We start from the raw sequence: 19746 nt of genomic DNA on the forward strand, positions 1-19746 counted from the left end.
TTCAAGAACATAATTATTTGAGAAGCATTTGTGAGAGTCTGCCAAATGGCTGACAGGAACACACAGTAGTCATTTGGACAGATTCGTACAGATGCTTTTAAAAACATTCTCTTCTTGAATCCTTTAAACATCGCTATCACTGAATTTTAATTTTGAGAGGATGCTGATAGTTAAAACATGGCGCAGCGGTGGAGTTGCTGCCTTTCAGCGCCAGAGACCTGGGTTTGATCCTGACTGTGGTGCTTGTCTGTATGGAGTTTGTATGTTCTCCCTGTGGGTTTTTATCCAGGTGCTCCGGTATCCTCACACTCCAAAGATGTACAGGTTTGTAGGTTAATTGACTTGGGTTAATGGTAAATTATCGCTAGTGTGTGTAGGATAGTGTTAGTGTGCGAGGATCATTGGTCGGCACAGACACAGTGGGTCGAAGGGCCTGTTTCCACGCTGTATCTCTAAATAAAATCATTTGAAGACATTTTACCATTCACAATGCCCTTGGTAATGGGACATCAAAGTATTTTAATTTCAAATAGCAACCATGACACTTCATTAACTCCATGAATGTCTTATCTCTGGGAGACTTGAGCTGTGTTTGCATGACAGTTTATGGAAGAGAGGGTGAAACCAGGGACAAGGTAGAGAGACTATATTCAGCAGCAGAAGAGGATATTCATTTGGAGTAATTTAAAATAAATAAGGGTTTTAATGGAGCCAGTGGAGAATTATCATTTTGTTTGTTTTGGGATTAAGTAACTTTATACCTTAATTTCCAAAATGTTGAGGAGACACATTTTCTGTGGAGCTTTATTCAAGCTTCTAATCTTTTCTCACTAGTGATAGTTAAGAAATTTATCATTGGATAAATATGTAAATGGAATTATCATTTTGCCTGAGCAATCTTCAAGCTTAATGAATTGTAGCATTTCAAGGATATTTTATGATTTGAAATGCCGGTAGTTAGTAGAACATATGATTTTCACTGATTGCCATTAACTGCAGTGGAAAAATTGCAAACTGTGGAGGTATTGCTTTTTTTTGCAACAAATATCAGATCATTATGGGTGTTTTTTCCTTTCTCTTTCTTCAAGAACAAGTGAGGCTTCTGAACCAAGAGGCGGAAAGATCGGAGGACAGGTCCTTGTCAATTGAAGCTTCGTTCCAGTCTAAAATCGAGCAGATCCAAGAGGAGCTGGACAATGTACAGGTACCCCAAATATAAGTCCCTTGCACCTGGTGACGATTAACTGAATATTGATCTGTTTGCCATTTACCTGGAATGAAATTACTTCATCTTTTCAAAAAAGGAAAATTGATGGTATGATATACCGTGAGTTGTTGAAGCATAATAGGAAACAATTTACATTTTTGTTTACATAGTTAGTTATGTACATTGTATATTTTTAATCTGGGCTCAACTGTATGAAGGAGTGCTTCCCTACATTTCACTGCTCACTCCATTCCGCGTAGAACCCCTTTCTGAAGAGTAAGTGACATGGGATAAATGTGAGCATGCAGGAAAATTCAATCATAAAATAGTTGTGGTAGAATGGAGCTGTCGGCAGTGGCACATTAAAAGTATAATGCATGCTAAAATTATTTCGAGACTCATACTGCTCAGAAACAGGCCCTACAGCCCAACTTGCCCACACTGACCAACATGCCCCATCTACACTAGTCTTACTTGCCTGCAGTCATAAAGCAAAATATTTAATCTAGAATTTGAATGGTGGCTATTTCACAGACCACTAGAAATCCCTTGGCTTTAATTGACACTAAACTTATTTCTACCCAGCTTGTTTCTGCTCAGAAGCTGCTGTTGGAGCACAAAGATGTGGAGATTGACTATGAAGAGGAGGACAACCAGTTACACCTAAATGTGAACTGGCCACAATGCGTCGAGGCACAAAATGGTGTGTGTATAATATGACTTTAATTGCGTAAGAAGGAACTGGGGATGCTGGTTTACACCGAAGAGAGATACAAACTGCTCGAGTCAGCAGGTCAGGCAGCATCTCTGAAGAAAAGAATAGGTGATGTTTTGGATCAAGACCCTTCATCAGACTGAGAGTCAGGGAGGGGGAAATTAGAGGTATGGGGAGGTACAGAACAAAGCAGAGCCTGCATCGATGACTGGGGGGGAGGGGGGGGGGGGGGGGGGGGGGGTGGGTGGGTGGTGGAGCTGACAATAGTCCATTGTTGGCTGGGGATGAGGTGATAAGGAATATAAATGGTGACATTAGCAAGAGGACTAGGGTGGGGGAGAGACGGGGAGAGGGAGAATGGAAGGGCTGTTTGGTTAGAGATCCTTCATTCTCTTGTGTAAGAAGGAACTCCAGTTGCTGGTTTAAACCGAAAATAGACACATAAACCTGGAATTGGTCAGCGGGAAATGGCAGCATCTGTGTGGAGAAAGAATGGGTGATGTTTCAGGTCAGGGACTCTTCCTCGTTCTCTTTATTGAAATGGTGATACGTGTTTTCTTACAGAGAAGCCTCAAACAATAGTAGAAGAATACGAAGATCAATACCAGTACGCGCAAGTAGGTTTAGAACAAGTTACCAAGGGAGCAACTTCCCAGGTTGAGAGAATTTGTGATGCATTTAATTCCCCCACGTACAATCTTAATTCCAAGTGTGTGCATTCTGCACAGATTCAAGAGTCTCAAGTATCCTGCTAATTAATATTACATTGCATTTTACAAATAATTTTATGTTGCTTATTCAGATTTTTTTTTTAAATGGGTAATTTAAGTAAATTTTTGTTTTGCTCTTTTTCTATCGTCATCCTTACTGTTTGGCTGGATGCTTGCATCTGAGGGGTGCTATTTGCTTCCACACCAGATGGTTTCTGTATGCATTACCACACACCTTGGACATGGAGAAAGTCTACTGAATTAGCTGGTGTGGTTGGGGACCCAACAGAGTATTTCCTGACTTTTTAATATGGTTGGGGAATTTTACCTATTAATATTATACGGTCATAAGGAATAGTAGAATTAGGTAATTCGGCCCATCAAGTCTACCCCACCTTTCAATCATGGCTATTCCCTCCTAACCCCATTTTCCTACCTTCCCCTCATAATCTCAGACGCCTGTACTAATCAAGAATCTATCTATGCCTTAAAAATATCCACTAACTTGGCCTCCACCACCATCTGTGGCAAAGAATTCCACAGATTCACCACCCTCTGGGTAACGAAATGTTCCCTCATCTCCTTCCAAAAATAACGTCCTTTAGTCTAGACCTAAAGGGCATAGCCTCAGGATAAGGGTTGTCTTCAAAGCTGCAATAGACAATAGGCAATAGGTGCAGGAGTGGGCCACTCGGTAATCCCTACTCTTTGTTACCTGTCTGCCAACCAATTTTCTATCCATGTCAGCACTCTAGCCCTAATACCATGTGCCCTAATTCTGCCCACTAATCCCCCATGTGGGACCTATATGAAATGCTTTATGAAAGTCCAGGTACACTACATCCACTGGCTCTCCCTTGTCCATTTTCCTAGTTACAGCCTCAAAAAATTACAGATTAGTCAAGCATGAAACCCTTCGTAAATCCATGCTAACTTGGGCCGATCCTGTTACTGCTATCCAAACGTGCCGCTATTTCATCTTTTATAATTGGCTCCAGCAACTTCCCCACCACCGATGTCAGGCTAACTGGTGTATAATTCCCTGTTTTGTCTCTCCCGCCTTTCTCAAAAAGTGGGATAACATTAGCTACCCTCCAATCCTGAATCTATAAAACATTGGAAAATTATCACCATGCGTCCTGATTTCTAAAGCCACTTTCTTAAGTACCCTGAGATGCAGACCATCAGGCCCTGGGGATCTACCCAACACCATTTCCTGCCTAATGTGGATTTCCTTCAGTTCCTCCGTCACCACAGATCCTCTGGCCACTAGTGCATCAGGAAGATTGTTTGTATCCTCCTCAGTGAAGATGGATCCAAAGTACTTGACATTTCTCCTCTGAGGGTTGAGAATCTTTTGGGTTCTTTACCCTCCGGAGCTGTGGGTGGAAAACCATTCAGTATATTCAAGGGTTAGCCAGCTAGGATTTTACACTGCGGGAAAATTGAGGGTTATGGGGATTATGTAAATGTTTAGATCAAAGATCAAATTAGCCATGGTCACGTGATAGAATGAATAAGGCTCAAGGGCTGATTTTTTAACGTGATAAAAGTTTCCAATTATCCAATTCTACAACTTGCAATTCTAATGACGTAAAAATATGTCTTGAAGGTGTACATTAAAATGAACAAGTCTGTGCTTCATTGCCCATAGGTCCATTTATCTTAAAGACAATTAAAATAATTTTACTTATATCTGAATATCACTGAAATCATCAAATCATTTCCAGCAGAGAATAAAAAATGGTAAAACATTTTAAAACTATATTTTTCACCATGAAGTTACGTTTTTAATGCTTATCACACCTCTGGTCGTCTTGCTGAATAACTCTAAACTTCAAACCAGCTTGCTATTTTGTTAATCAAATATGTCCGGGAGGCGAACATAGAGAATCATTACTCTTGTATCATGCCGATGCACTTCTGTTTCTTATGGCATCAAGCATCTAATTGGCCAGTTAGATGAGTGGATGATCTTGCTTTGTGTGTAATGTGTCTGTAGACAAGTGCATCTGAATCTGCAGAGGAACTGATGAAGTGGCGAGAAACGGTTTCTAAGTCAACAACGAGCCATGACAACGATGAATGGACTGTCATGGATTTAAGGATGAATCAAGTTGAGGAAAAAAGAGAAGGTAAGTTGTGGTGCTCTCTGGTTCTCACTTGGAACGAATCATACAGTTTACTTTGTTTTAATTAAAAATATTGAAGAAGTGAATGACTTGATTTGATCTTGATGACTTGAAAGTCGAGTGCAACTCTATTTAGGGATCTGTTTGTTGTCCATATTTCAGTCGAGACAAAGGCACTTCACTAGCTAAATTGTGCTGTGACTTAATTGTTATTCACAGAACATACCCTGCTCAGAAGTGTCGATGCGCAATTACTGTGGAATATGATTTGCCATTGATCATTCCCACCTTCCTATGCAACCTTTACCGTTGCACAATAGTGAATGTTTGGCCTTCTTTGCATGAGGCCATAAATTACTGTCTTTAAACGTTTTTTGGTGCTTTGTATGTTGAGTCAAATTTCATTTTGAATATCCTTTGCAAATCACAAAACTCCAAATCACAAAACAGACGGGAAAATTATTTTGCCACAATCATTTCACTTTTAATATTTGCTAATAAGTTAGTTGGCAAATGCATTAGCATATAGTTTACATCCCACTCTCCCCAGAACTGATATTCGGTTTATTTTTACGCCCAAGTATTCGTGTCCCTCTTTGAAGTAAAAAATTATCTTGCCATTGACAAGCTAATGATTGCTGTGTGTCTTGCCTGTTTGTGTCTATAAGCCAGTGACATTTCTTCCGTGTGGTTTCCCCAAGGTAGATTAATTGTAGAGACAGAATATTTATGAAGATAGTTGTGCTGATATGAATCCCTCAGATTTTGAGGTTGTTGTAATGTTTAAATGTTTTTAGTTATTTTATTATGAACGTGGGAACTTTAGATTTTGGACGACTTTGGAAATCATGAAGTTGTCCCAGGGCTTTGAATACTGATACAAACTGTGGTGCTTTGCAGCCTTGTCCACAACAATCCAGAGAATTCTACTTGAATGGATGAAATTTCCTGGATTTGCAAACTGGTTACATCTGCTATCCATAATCTGATGGCCCCTAAATTAAAGATTTGGATGATTTCTTGCATAAATATTTCATAATACAATCCACTTTAAAATAATTTTAATTAAAATATTTCTGTATTTCATTGGACATCTTAATTTTGATCTGATACTTATTTAGTTCTAATTAAAATATGTAAATGCTGATTAAACATATCGCACAATGCGAGGCGAATTCGACCAACGAGAGTGTTGTCCGATCGTAAGCAGCAAGGGAGTTGAATGTGTTCTTTGGTGTTTGGAGGAATTACGGGTGATATTATTCAAAATGCTAAACATCTCAATGGAGCCTGACTGTGAAGATGTTGACATGTTCCCATTGGTGCCTGAGTCTTGAACATGTGGATAGACACAAAATACTGGAGTAACTCAGCGGGTCAGATCAGCATCTCTGGAGAAAATGATAAGGGGATGTTTTGGGTTGGGACCCTAGATACAAGATAAAGAGACACTGAAATATGTACGAATTTCCCATTGCGAAGGGTGGTGAATCTCTGGAATTCTGTACCCTGAAAATTTGTTTGGGCTGAATTTCTCCCCTTGTTCCATCCATTTGTTAGCTGCGACAAGCTTTCTTTTATTTGTGAGTCGTTTTAGTCCTTGGTTATTTTACACCCTTAAGCCTCTCATGGCTCTTATAATTACTTACAGCAATGCTGAATTGTTTCCGTAATTAGTTTATGATGACAACAGATGGTTCAAAATATTTTGCCTAGTATGATGATGTAATTAGAATGTGAGTTTTGCAGCACAGGAATGGGCCTTTCATCTCACCAGGTCCATGCTGATTTTTGTTTCCCATCTACACTTATCTCATTTGCCTGCATTATATATGTCTCCTTCTATGCTTTTCCTATTACGTGTTTGTCTAAAATTACTTTTAAAATGTTGTAATTGCATTTGATTCTGCCTCCTTTGGCAGCAAGTTCCAGACATAAAGCCCTTTCGGGGGAGAGAAATAAACTTTCCCTCAGATCGCCTTTACAACTCTTACCTTAAACTTATGTTCTCTTGTTTTGTAACTCTACCATGGAAAAAAGATTTTGGCTCTCTACCCTGCCTCACATAATCTTACATACTTCCATCAGTCACTCCTTAACTTTCTCACTCCAGGGAAAAAGAGCCCCATCCATCCAGTTTCTCCCCATAACTAAAGTTCTCCAATTCAGACAACATCCTTGTGAATTTTCTCTCCATTTTCTCCAAATCTATCGCTGATCAGACTGTAGCAGTGTGGCCTAACTCGTGTTTTGTAAAGTTGCAATAAAACATCCCAACTATTATATTCTATACCCACACCTACGACGGCAAACATGCCATATGCTTTCTTCATCAATCTGTTGCCTTGCTAAATTTTGAGAACTTTGGACTTGGACCTCTAAGTCTCTATTCATCAACATTCATCAGTGCCCTGACCTAAGTCCTACAACCATTTTTATTTCCCAAATTCTATCTGCCTGTGCTCCGGCCAACTTTCCATCTCATCTATATCCTACTGTAAACTTGGACGAATCTTCTCGCTCTCCATAAACCGCCAATTTTTATGTCATCTGCAAGCTTATATCCTACAGTGTGATCCAAGCTGTTATCACCAAACAACGGAAATCTCAGCTGTGATCCCTGTGATACCACAATAATCCCATCAGATAAACATCCTTCCATCACTGCCTTCTATTTAGATCCAACTGGCTAGCCCACCTTGCATTGCATGTGCCCAAAACTTCTGCACTCGCCTACCATGTGGGACCTGATTAAATGAATGCCCTAGTAATGCACTAAAATGATTAGTACATTCCAGTTAAAGTTACTGCTCATTTTCCAAAATTGTTATAAACCCCAACTAAAATATACTTTAATTTAATTATTTAGTCAATTCAGTACTCTAATCATTTTATAACATTTAGCTCTGCATTAAACTTACAATACAATACAATACAATACAATACAATTTATTTGTTATCATTTGAACCTCTTGAGGTTCAAACGAAATTTGGATTCTGCAGTCATACACACAAGAAAAAAGAACCAAGACACAACACAATTTACACAAACATCCATCACAGTGAATCTCCTCCTCACTGTGATGGAAGGCAAAGTCTTACCTCTCCCCTGCACTCCTCGTTCTCCCCCGATATCAGAGTCAAAGCCCCGGCGGGCGATGGTAAGTGTCCCGCGGCCATTAAAGCCGCGCCGGGTGATGTAAGGCCGCGCTCCGGGTCTTAAACATGCAGCTAAATTTCCAATTACATACTTTAGAGTGAGTTTTTATGAATACGCAAGTTTTACTGAAAGAATAGGAGGTTTATTTAACACAGGCAAGTGGGGTTAATATAGATGGCATGATAGTCGGCACAGACACATTGGATGGAAAAGGGCATGTTTCTGTGCTGTACAACTCTTTGGATTATTTAGTAAAGAAAGGGAACACTGTTTTAACCCATAGTTTATTCCATCCATTACCTGATGTACGTAAAATGAACCAAACTTCCTTATAACTTTTCAATGCGAAAGGATTTATTTTTTCCCCTATATTTACATTGGTAATTGCAAATGTAGAACACTTACCTTTTTGTCCAAATGGCCACGACACAGGCTTCACACACAATGGATTTGCAGGTTAAATGACAAATCTGCCTCTCTTGATAAAATACTGAAATTATATCTATATGTAAACCAGTATTGGTATTAGGTGTCTCTGGGATACCAGTGGTGTTAATTTAGCGTTGTTACTGCAAGCTTTTAAAATTTAAAGCCAGCTGCAAGGTGTTTTAGCCCAGTCAGAAACTAGCACCTTAACTTGGGGAAGCCACAAGGTAGCGATGGTCACCAGGGTCCAATCAGTCCATATTGTGTCTGTGTTCATGCTGTCTTTCTGAATGACGTGTCTTCCTGCGGCACAAAACTGATTGAGGATGACTGGTTTGTTCTTGACTGCTCTGATCCAGATTTGATCTCAGAACTGCCGGAGCTGGAGGAGGAAGTGGGGGAAGTGACCCAAGATGGCGCCTGCCTGCGGCGACTTTTGCGGAGCTCCGGAAAATAAAAGGCTCAACTACAACTTCCAACAACTTACCTGGATCAGAAAAACGGCAGAAATCGGTGCCGTTTCGGACAAACTGCTTGAGATCCTCAAGGCTCTCGCAATTTCGCGATCTCCTGCAGCTGCGGGAAGCACGGACTTTAAACTTTCCCACACTGGCTGTGGAACTCCCGACCCGACTGTGGATCCCAGGTACTGTACCTTGAAACCCCGGGATGACCCCCAGAGCCGACGGGCTGGATCTCCGAGGAACAACGGAGCTGCAGTTGCCGACTTTGAGGGAACCCCCGTTCGTTACGGAGCTGGAGCTGCCGTCTGTGAGGGAATCCCCGTTCCAGCGCAGGTCCGCAGAAACAGCAGGTACAGCAAGTACAGTACCTGGAAACAAAGGGGAAGCCTCCATTGTGTCCGGAAACGTGGCCGACGGGCAGGACTTCAGGTCAGAATGAAGCGCAGGGGCCTCCGGCCCCCTCTCCCAACTATCCTACTGGCCAACGTACAGTCTCTTGAAAACAAAGTGGAGGACTTAAGGGCAAGACTGCTTTATCAAAGGGAGCTGAGGGAATGCTCTGTGTTCTGTTTCACAGAGACATGGCTCACCCCCAGCTCCCCAGACTCAGCGGTCCAGCCTGAAGGGTTCTCCATCCACCGCATGGACCGTACCCTGGCATCTGGGAAAGGGAGAGGAGGGGGCGTCTGCCTCATGGTCAACTCTGCGTGGTGTTCCGACGTGGCAGTCCTGTCCAACTCCTGCTCTCCACACCTGGAACATCTGGCGGTGAAGTGCCGTCCCTTCTACCTCCCGAGAGAATTCACCTCCGTTATCCTGACCGCGGTCTACATCCCACCCCAGGCAGACGTCCATCTGGCACTGGAGGAGCTGCAGGCCGTGGTCAACAAACACCAGACGTCTTACCCCGAGGCATTTACCACCATTGCTGGGGACTTCAATAAGGCGAACCTCAAGAAATCACTCCCCAACTTCCACCAACATGTCTCCTGCTGCACCAGAGGACCTAACACCCTCGACCACTGCTACACCACCATCAAGAATGCCTATCGTTCTATCCCTCGCCCTCACTTCGGTAAATCCGACCATACCGCGGTGCTGCTTCTTCCTGCCTACAAGCAGCAATTAAAGAGCGCACCCCCAGAAGTGAGGACAGCACAGAGCTGGTCGGGGGGGGCAGAAGAACAACTCCAGGACTGTTTGGAGTCTGTAGACTGGGCAATGTTCAAGGACTCGGCAACGGACTTGAACGAATATGCCACAGTCGTTACAGACTTCATAAAGAAATGTGTGGAGGACTGCATCCCTACAAAAACCTTCCGAGTGTTTCCCAATCAGAAACCTTGGATGAACTTTGAGATCCGCACTCTCCTGAAGTCCAGACACAGGGCATTCACCTCCGATGATACAGTGGCCTACATGAAGACCAGATACGACCTTGGTAAGGCCATCAAAAAGGCCAAAAGGGACTTCTGCTCCAAACTGGAGGACGAGACAGATGTTCGGCAGCTGTGGCAGGGTCTGAATGCAATCACCTCCTACAAGGCAAAACCAGGAGGCAGCTCGAATGCCGGTGTAACATCACTCCCTGACGAGCTCAATGCGTTTTACGCACGCTTTGACAGGGAGAATACTGATGTGCCTTCCCGATCCCCCATTCGCTGCGATGGCATTTCAGTCTCAGTCACAGAGGCCGATGTCAGGAAATCCTTCAGAGGGGTGAACCCCCGAAAAGCACCTGGTCCTGATGGTATATCCGGCCGTGTTCTAAAAACCTGTGCGGACCAACTGGCGGGAGTTTTTACGGACATTTTCAACCTCTCACTTCTGAGGTCTGAGGTCCCCACCTGCTTTAAAAGGGCATCAATTATACCGGTGCCCAAGAAGAGTAAGGTGACGTGCCTCAATGACTATCGACCAGTGGCACTAACGCCGGTGGTGATGAAGTGCTTTGAGAGGTTGATCATGGAGCAAATCAACTCCTACGTCGACAAAAACCTGGACCCACTGCAGTTCGCGTACCGCCACAACAGATCAACGGTGGATGCGATCTCGCTGGCCCTCCACTCCGCACTGGACCACTTGGACAACAAAAACTCATATGTCAGGCTGTTATTCATTGATTACAGCTCGGCATTTAACACAATCATCCCCTCCAAACTGGTTACCAAACTCGCAGAACTGGGTCTCTGCGTATCCCTCTGCAACTGGATCCTTGACTTCCTCGTCCACAGACCACAGTCTGTTCGTATTGGTGGAAATGTGTCAGCCTCAATAACAATCAGCACGGGAGCACCTCAAGGCTGCGTGCTCAGCCCCCTGCTGTACTCACTCTATACCCATGACTGCGTAGCGAACCACAGTGCGAACTCCATCATCAAGTTCGCTGACGACACCACTATTGTGGGGCGTATCACTGATGGGGATGAGTCAGAGTACAGAAGAGAGATCGAGCAACTGTCCATATGGTGCCAGCGCAATAACCTGGCCCTCAACACCAGCAAAACCAAGGAACTGATTGTAGACTTTGGAAGGAGTAGGAGGGGGACCCACAGCCCCATTTATATCAACGGGTCGATGGTTGAAAGGGTCAAGAGCTTCAAATTCCTGGGCGTGCACATCTCTGAAGATCTTTCCTGGTCCGAGAACACTAATGCAATCATCAAAAAAGCACATCAGCGCCTCTACTTCCTGAGAAGATTACGGAGAGTCGGATTGTCAAGGAAGACTCTATCTAACTTCTACAGGTGCACAGTCGAGAGCATGCTGACCGGTTGCATCGTGGCTTGGTTCGGCAATTTGAGCGCCCTGGAAAGGAAAAGACTACAAAAAGTAGTAAACACTGCCCAGTCCATCATCGGCTCTGACCTTCCTTCCATCGAGGGGATTTATCGCAGTCGCTGCCTCAAAAAGGCTGGCAGTATCATCAAAGACCCACACCATCCTGGCCACACACTCATCTCCCTGCTACCTTCAGGTAGAAGGTACAGGAGCCTGAAGACTGCAACAACCAGGTTCAGGAATAGTTACTTCCCCTCAGCCATCAGGCTATTAAACCTGGCTCGGACAAAACTCTGATTATTACCAACCACTTTCTGTTATTTGCACTATCAGTTTATTTATCCATGTGTGTATATATTTATATCATGGTATATGGACACATTTATCTGTTTTGTAGTAAATGCCTACTATTTTCTGTGTGCTTAAGCAAAGCAAGAATTTCATTGTCCTATACAGGGACACATGACAATAAACTCACTTGGACTTGGACTTGGATCGTCAGAGACAAGGACAGGTTCAAGGATGGACAAAGCAGACCACAGCTGGCCATAACCTTATGGTATGTGCTCAGTCTAACACTTTCAGTTTAAACTTTGATTTTATATATCTGTGGAAATGTAATGCTTGAGTTCACTAGACATTTTACGCTGTTATTAATTTTAAGCTTTGCCAAGGTTGAATAAAATATGTTTCTGTTTGGGGGGGGGGGGGCAGCACAGTGGCACAGTGGTAGAGTTGCTGCCTTACAACACCAGACACCCGGGTTCGATCCTGTCCACGGGTGCTGTCTGTACCGAGTTTGTACGTTCTCCCCATGACCACGTGGGTTTTCTCCGGGTGCTACTGATTCCTCCAACACTCCAAAGGCGTACAAGTTTGCAGGTTAATTGGCTTTGGTAAAAATTGTAAATTGTCCCTAGTGTGCAGGATAGTGTCTGGGGTGATCGCTGGTCGGCCTGGACTCATTGGGCCGAAGGGCCTGTTTCCCTGCTGCATCTCGAAAGTGTAAAGCCTTCATTAGTTTTGAGAAGGTAAATATATACTGAGGTTTGCTAAACTGAAAAAGCCTTCAACTCAATTTTCAGTGCCATTATAAGTTGGTCTGAGTAAGGCTGGCCACATACAATGAGAAAGCATTATATCATGCTCATGTTCAATTTCCAATATTAAAAGTAAAATGACAAACAATAGAGACAGATTTTGGAAATCACTGACATCTGGAAAGTACACCAATATTTGTAATTTTACCGAATTTACCCCTTTATATATATTAACATTTGAATAGTTCACCATAAAGATCAGTTTTAGACATAATGGGCAAAAGGACGGCTTCTGGCGTTGTGACAACCTGATTAATTTTAACTCCCAATTTTTATGTTTGGTGTTAATAGTCATTGGGTTCCATCCAGTGTGCACAGTATCTCCATCTCTGTTACTACCGATAATTTACGGATCAATATTTTTCAAGGGAAGTATTTAAAATACATCAAAGCAAATTGGTAGAGCGTTCGTGAATTCATTTTAGCTTGATACCAAGTAACTACATTTGGGAAATTTAAAGGGTTGTTAATACAGCAACTTTGTTGTTCCGTGGTACAACTGTATTGTGAATTAATGTGCAAGGAAGTAAACGTTTCTATTAATATTTAGGATACTATTATTTATGAGGGAATAAAACTTTAAGTCACAAACAGAAGAACATTCTCGTGTTTTATACCTTCTGGCCAAAGTACAGCAAGTGAAGATGTAAACTGAGCAATAGTTAAGCTGTTTGACTTCTCCAATGCTTCCAATGTCAACAACTACTCTGTTGATGGTTGACCTGCTGCCAGTGCACTGATGATCACATTGGCAGCATATCTCCCAACAGCTTCAGATGGATGACCTTAATTCTGACAACGCGCTGCTAAACGCACAGTTGGTTCAGTACAGGGACCAAGCTAAACCAGATCCTGTCTTTGTAGGATAATCAGTTGAAGGAGTTGTTGCAAAAGCAACAACAGCAAATTAAGCATCTTGAGAATGAGAAATCCATCTTCAAAGAGCAATGGATAGTTGTACAAGGACCGCTTAAACAAAGTCCCTTAAAGATCCCTTAAACAAACTAATCTAAAACAAAGTAATGAAGGCCGAAAGCCCTTGAAGAAACTGAATTTGAATATCTGGCTCAAGTAAAGGCGGGAGTGAAAATGTCTGAAAGTGCTGATGGAATAGGTCAGGAGAAACCTGAAGAATATTTGGTGGGATTGTCAGTGATGAAGCAAAGACTTTTGGATGTTATTAACGAGAACAAGGAACTTGCTTCTCGGGCAGAATCTTTTGAGAAAAAGTTGCTGTCAGTACAGACGGACAGAGACAGATGTCTGGAGGATATTGGGAAACTTCATGTAAGGCAAACATGATCTCAAGGTGGAAATCAATGTTTTTTAAGCACAAATCTTAGAAGGGACTTTTTAAAAGAGCACTGTCATTTACTAATGACATGCATGGAAACAAGCCCTTGCATCAATTAATAAATTGAGCAGGATACTAAACCTCAAGGTACTAAAGATGAAGTCATGACATTGCTCATTGATAGGACCTGTTCCTCAGGATATATGATAACTAAATATTTGTGTATTTATTTATTTTTTAATTTAAAAGATTCCAAGATGGACACAGCAAAGATACGTTGTAATCTTGTTTTGCATTCATGTGTGTATAAACATTGAGCACTATTTTTATTTTGCAGGAAAATGAAGAACTGGAAACCTTTCAGCAAGCAACACAGCAGGAGCACACAGAGCAAGATCCGTCCTCCTGCAAGAGGGAATTGGCTGAGCTAAGGTTTGGTTCTACTTGGACTGGGATATCAGTTGCATTTCTATTGTGCCATATGATCAAATTGGATTATACCTTGATGCTTTGGCCAGCAAACAACGTTTGAAGTGTCGATGATGGTAGCAAACACGGCAGTCAATTTTCGTAGGGTGGTGTCATAGAGCCACAAATTATTCAACTCCTTGACGAAGGAGAATCCGTCTGGTTAAAGGAGGACATTCTGTTGCGAATGGCTGAACGGCTTTCATTTGGTTTGTTTTAGATTAGTTTAGTTTAGGGAGAATCTAAACCCAAGCTGACTATCAACACGCATTTGGGATTGTTTCAGTTCAATACGCTCCCATTTGGCATATCATCAGCCCCTGGGATTTTTCAATGGTTTATGACACAAATTCTAGACGGAATTGAAGGCGTGGTGCGTTACTTGGATGACATCCTCATCTCAGCCCCTGGCAGGCAGACACATGATGAAAGGTTGGAAGTGGTGCTCAAACGCTTTGAGACACACAGTGTAAGAGTGAAGGCACAAAAGTGTGAGTTCTTTCAGAACTAGGTAGAGTACTTGTGTCATAAGATAGACAAGGATAGTCTACACCCCACCAAGGGTAAAGTTGATGCGATCAGGAACGCGCGCACTCCCAGAAACATATCTGAGATACGATCCTTTTTAGGATAAGTGCATTATTGTGGGAAGTTCGTGCCATGTCTGTCCACCTGTTTACATCCCTTGAACGAACTCTTGAGAAAAGATGTACCATGGAAGTGGACACGTGAATGTGACCAAGCTTTCAAGTCATGTAAAGCTCAGTTGGTAGAGAGTCCAATACTTGTTCATTACAATGTCATTAACCCAATGAAGCTAGCATGTGATGCTTCACCATACGGTGTTGGTGCTGTCTCTCATGTGCTGTCTCTCATGTGCTAGTAAATGGAGAGGAGACGCTTATAGCATTTGCGTCTAGTACACTCAGTTACAAATAAAGCAAGAGGATCTTGCATTAAATTTTGGCATTAGGAAGGTTTCACAAATACTTGTATGGTAGAAGGTTTGTAATCGAGACAGATCACCAGCCGTTGACAGTGATCCTAAATCCAAAAGCACACATACCAACTCTGGCAGCAGCCAGAATGCAAAGATGGGGCATTGATATTGACTGCATACCAGTATCAGCAATGCTGACGCCATATCTAGATTACCTTTGGAATCGGAGGTTACCCCAAACAGAGAGAACGTGTTTTATTTCTCTCATGTAGATGAGTTACCTATCACTTCAGGGGACATTGGGAAGGCTACTCGCACTGACAGACGTTTGTCAAGAGTGCAGGAGTATGTTACAAATGGATGGCCAAACAAATTGCCGGATTCAGAGGCAGAACTGAAACCATTTTTTTGTACGTAGTAATGAACTCTCAGTAGAAAAAAGGTGTGTCATGTGGGAAGCGAGAGTTGTAATCTCTGAAAGATACGGAGTAAAATTGCTAGGAGATCCTCCTGATCAGCATTTGGGAATGTGTCTAAGAAAGAGTCTAGCTAGAAGCTATCTATGATGGCCTGGTGCAGAGTTAGATGGACAACAGTTGTTCATTGTGATTGATAGTCACTTCAAGTGGGTTGAGATGTTTCTAATGTACACTTCAAAATTTGCACTGTGCGTTCTGCTGGATCCAAGTCCAATGAAAAGACAGTTGTCTCTGTTTCACAGACTGGCTAACTTGAGATGATGAACTAAGGAGAGGTTCTGCAGAGGAAGCATTGCTTGTAGTTGAATTGAGTCACCGAGTTGAATGTAGGTGCTTGTTTGCTAACATGGTAATAAAATGGCACATCCATTTCGCCCATCACTTTTAGCAACCTTGGAAAAATAAGATGTCATTAGTCTTTGGACGCACTAATGACATCTTATTCTTCCAAGGTGGTTAAAAGAAACACGTTAGTTACTTTAGACTTTAGAGATACAGCGTGGAAACAGGTCCTACTGAGTCTGCGCCTACCAGCAATCATCCCGTACACTAGCGCAATCCTACACACGAGGGACAAATTACAATTTTAACCAATCCAAATAGTCTACAAACCCTTACGTCTTTGGGATGTGGGAGGAAACCAGAATACCCGGAGGAAACCTACGCAGTAACAGGGAGAAGTTGCAAACTCCACACAAACAGCACCTACAGTCAGGATTGAACCTGGGTCTCTGACGCTGTAAGGCAGCAATTCTGCCCCCACTATTACTTGATAGAATCTGACGAACCATGTGGAATTACAGAATTCTGCTTGTACTAGCACTGAACGATTTATCCACTTAATGCTCCCCCCTTTCCTCTGACATGCGCCTTTGAATTGTTTAAAAATATATATATTATCATTGAGTCATTTTTACCACCTTTTTCAGGGAACCTATGCCATAATTTGCACAGTGAAAAATAATTTCTCCTCCTCTTCCCCTGGCATTTTTGCTAGTTTCTATACCCTTGCTTCCTCCAATTCAAGAAATGGTCTTTCCTGTTCTGCCCCATTAAACCACTTGTAGAGGAATCCACTGACTGCAGAAAGCAGCTGCTTCAAAGTCCTTGGAGAAAATTCCTTGAAAGCCGTGTGTTATCAGCCCTCGGTATCTATAACATTTCATTGAGAAGGTGGGGTTACTGTGTTACCGTTTATACTGCTGTTTTCTTTCCAAACATCGACCTCTTCCTGTCAGACCAGCGCCCAGGAAGTACACCATTAGTTTGGAATCAATCGAGGAATGTGAGGATGCTTTGGAGATAGACCCCAGTGAAGAGGTGGTGGTGGCACGGAAGGTGTGTATTGCCCATCAATTCTTCGTTTTCTAGTTGTAATCTCATTTCCTGACATTTTACACTCTATCTTGCACCCACCCTCACCCCCAACCCCACCCCCACCCCAGTGAACTGGGCAACTCTGGAAAACCTGCTTCTATGTACTTACTAACTAATAAATAGGATACATAGTACATCGGTTTGGAGTGGGTGATTCAGGCATCAACACAGAAAACCTAGCCTGGTTTCTTTGTCCAGCCTCGATGTCTGCACGTGGTGCCCCTCCCCTCACCCAGCAACTCCTCCTCTCCTGCGAGACATGAGGTGTTTGAGTTACTCTCATGTCGTACTCACGCGAATCGGTTTTCAAATGCATATCTCCAATCTCTCTGTTTCAGTACGAAAGAGCGCATTGAATATAAGCCAAGGTGTAAGCCAAATCTCAAAATGAATGCAATAAATTTGGTTATCTCATCTTAACCAAAAGAAATTCTTAAATGTAGAGACACCTTTCTAATAATAATAATACATTTTATTTATGGGCGCCTTTCAAGAGTCTCAAGGACACCTTACAAAAATTGAGCATGTATAGGAAAAACATGTAAGGGGAATGAAATAAATAGTAGACATGACTAGTACACAAAATAAAGACAGAATTCAATACAAAACACAGCATGAGGCAATTAATGCACAGATGAAAAGGGACGGGGACATGGGGCTAAGGATAGGCAGAGGTGAAGAGATGGGTCTTGAGGCGGGACTGGAAGATGGGGAGGGACACGGAATTGCGGATCAGTTGGGGAAGGGAGTTCCAGAGCCTGGGAGCTGCCCTGGAGAAGGCTCTGTCCCCAAAACTGCGGAGGTTGGACTTGTGGATGGAGAGGAGACCGGCTGATGTGGATCTGAGGGACCGTGAGGGTTGGTAGGGGGAGAGGAGGTCAATGAGATATGTGGGGGCCAGATGGTGGAGGGCTTTGTAGGTGAGGACCAGGATTTTGTAGGTGATCCGGTGGGAGATGGGAAGCCAGTGAAGTTTTTTGAGGACTGGAGTGATGTGATGCCAGGATTTGGTGTGGGTGATGAGTCGGGCGGCTGCGTTCTGGACCAGTTGGAGTCGGTTGGGTGCGAGGTGTTGAATTTTGGCAAATCAATCCAGGGCAGGATTTACACCGTGAATGGCAGGGGTCTGTGAAGATTTGTAAAACGGAGCGATATAGGAATGCACGCGTTTAGTTCCCCGAAAGTGGCGTCACAAGTAGACAGGGTGGTCAAGAAGTGTTTCGGCAAATTAGCCTCCATCAGTCATAATATTGAGTATAGAAGTTTGAAGGTTATGTTGCAATTGTAGAATACATTGCTGAGCGCATATATTCTCTGTTCAGTCACATCCATTCTTTCTAGATCCCTCTTCCAGCCCAGTCGTCGTCCTAGTTTTACTGTCATCCTGTAGAGTTTCTCTCTCAATATAGTCGTTGTCACATCCCACAGTCAACAATGGCCTATTCTGTGCCCCACATTCCTTGATTAGCATTGATGTTTGCACATTTTCCTTAAACACTTCTATGTACCGTCTATATCACTCGTCCCCCTTCTTTCTGACTCTCACTCACGAAGAACGGCACGAAATTCCTTTTCTCCAGAAATTCTGTCTGCTCGCTGATGTCCTCCAGCATTTCGTGTCTGTCTTCGCCAAATACCGCAGTTTTTCTCCGTACACATTTTAAGTATTGTGTTCCGTATAGGCCGCCCTTTAATAAAAATAATATTGTGAGAATTCAGGGGGCCTGAGAATTTTCGAGGAGCTTGTGAGAGCTTGTGAGAATTCAGAGGGCCTGAGCTATATGGACTGGTTGAGCAGGCTAGTACTTTAGTCCTTGGAGCACATGAGTTTCTGGGGTACATATATACAGGGGCACAAGATCTGTGAGGAATAGCGTATTTTACCCAGAATAGGAGAATCTTGAACCTGGAGTATTGCGTACAGTTTTGATCTCCTAATCTGAGGAAATACATTCTTGCCATAGAGGGAGTACAGACTGATTCCTGGGATGTCAGGACTTTCATATGAAGAAAGACTGGATAGACTCGGTTTGTACTCGCTAGAATTTAGAAGATTGAGGGGGGATCTTATAGAAACTTTCAAAATTCTTAAGTGGTTGTACAGGCTAGATGCAGGAACATTGTTCCCGCTGTTGGGGAAGCCCAGAACAAGGGGTCACAGTTTAAGGATAAGGGGGAAATCTTTTAGGACCGAGAAGAGGAAAACCTTTTTCACACAGAGAGTTGTGAATCTCTGGAATTCTCTCCCGCAGAAGGTAGTTGAGGCCAGTTCATTGGCTATATTTAAGAGGGAGTTATATGTGGCCCTTGTGGCTAAAGGGATCAGGGGGTATGCAGGTACAGGATACTGAGTTGGATGATCAGCCATGATCATATTGAATGGCGGTGCAGGCTCGAAGGGCCGAATGGCCTACTCCTGCACCTATTTTCTATGTTTCTATGAGAGAAGCATTGTTTTATGATGGGTGTGTGTGTGGGGTGGGGGGGTTGACA

At 42.9% G+C, this 19746-nt stretch overlaps 1 protein-coding gene across 1 annotated transcript; it reads left to right on the forward strand.

The window, feature by feature from the left end:
* Positions 1-1037: 1037 nt before the first annotated feature.
* On the forward strand, positions 1038-13564 carry LOC116989129 (golgin subfamily B member 1-like). The gene is made up of 6 exons (XM_033046355.1): positions 1038-1204; positions 1793-1910; positions 2487-2539; positions 4635-4767; positions 8722-8753; positions 13466-13564. Exons 1-6 carry the CDS (start codon positions 1058-1060, stop codon positions 13562-13564), a joined length of 582 nt encoding a protein of 193 aa, XP_032902246.1. The 5' UTR covers positions 1038-1057.
* The last annotated feature ends 6182 nt before the right edge of the window (positions 13565-19746 follow it).

The sequence above is a fragment of the Amblyraja radiata genome, chromosome 28 (assembly GCF_010909765.2).
Source record: "Amblyraja radiata isolate CabotCenter1 chromosome 28, sAmbRad1.1.pri, whole genome shotgun sequence".
Classification (NCBI taxonomy): Eukaryota; Metazoa; Chordata; class Chondrichthyes; order Rajiformes; family Rajidae; genus Amblyraja; species Amblyraja radiata.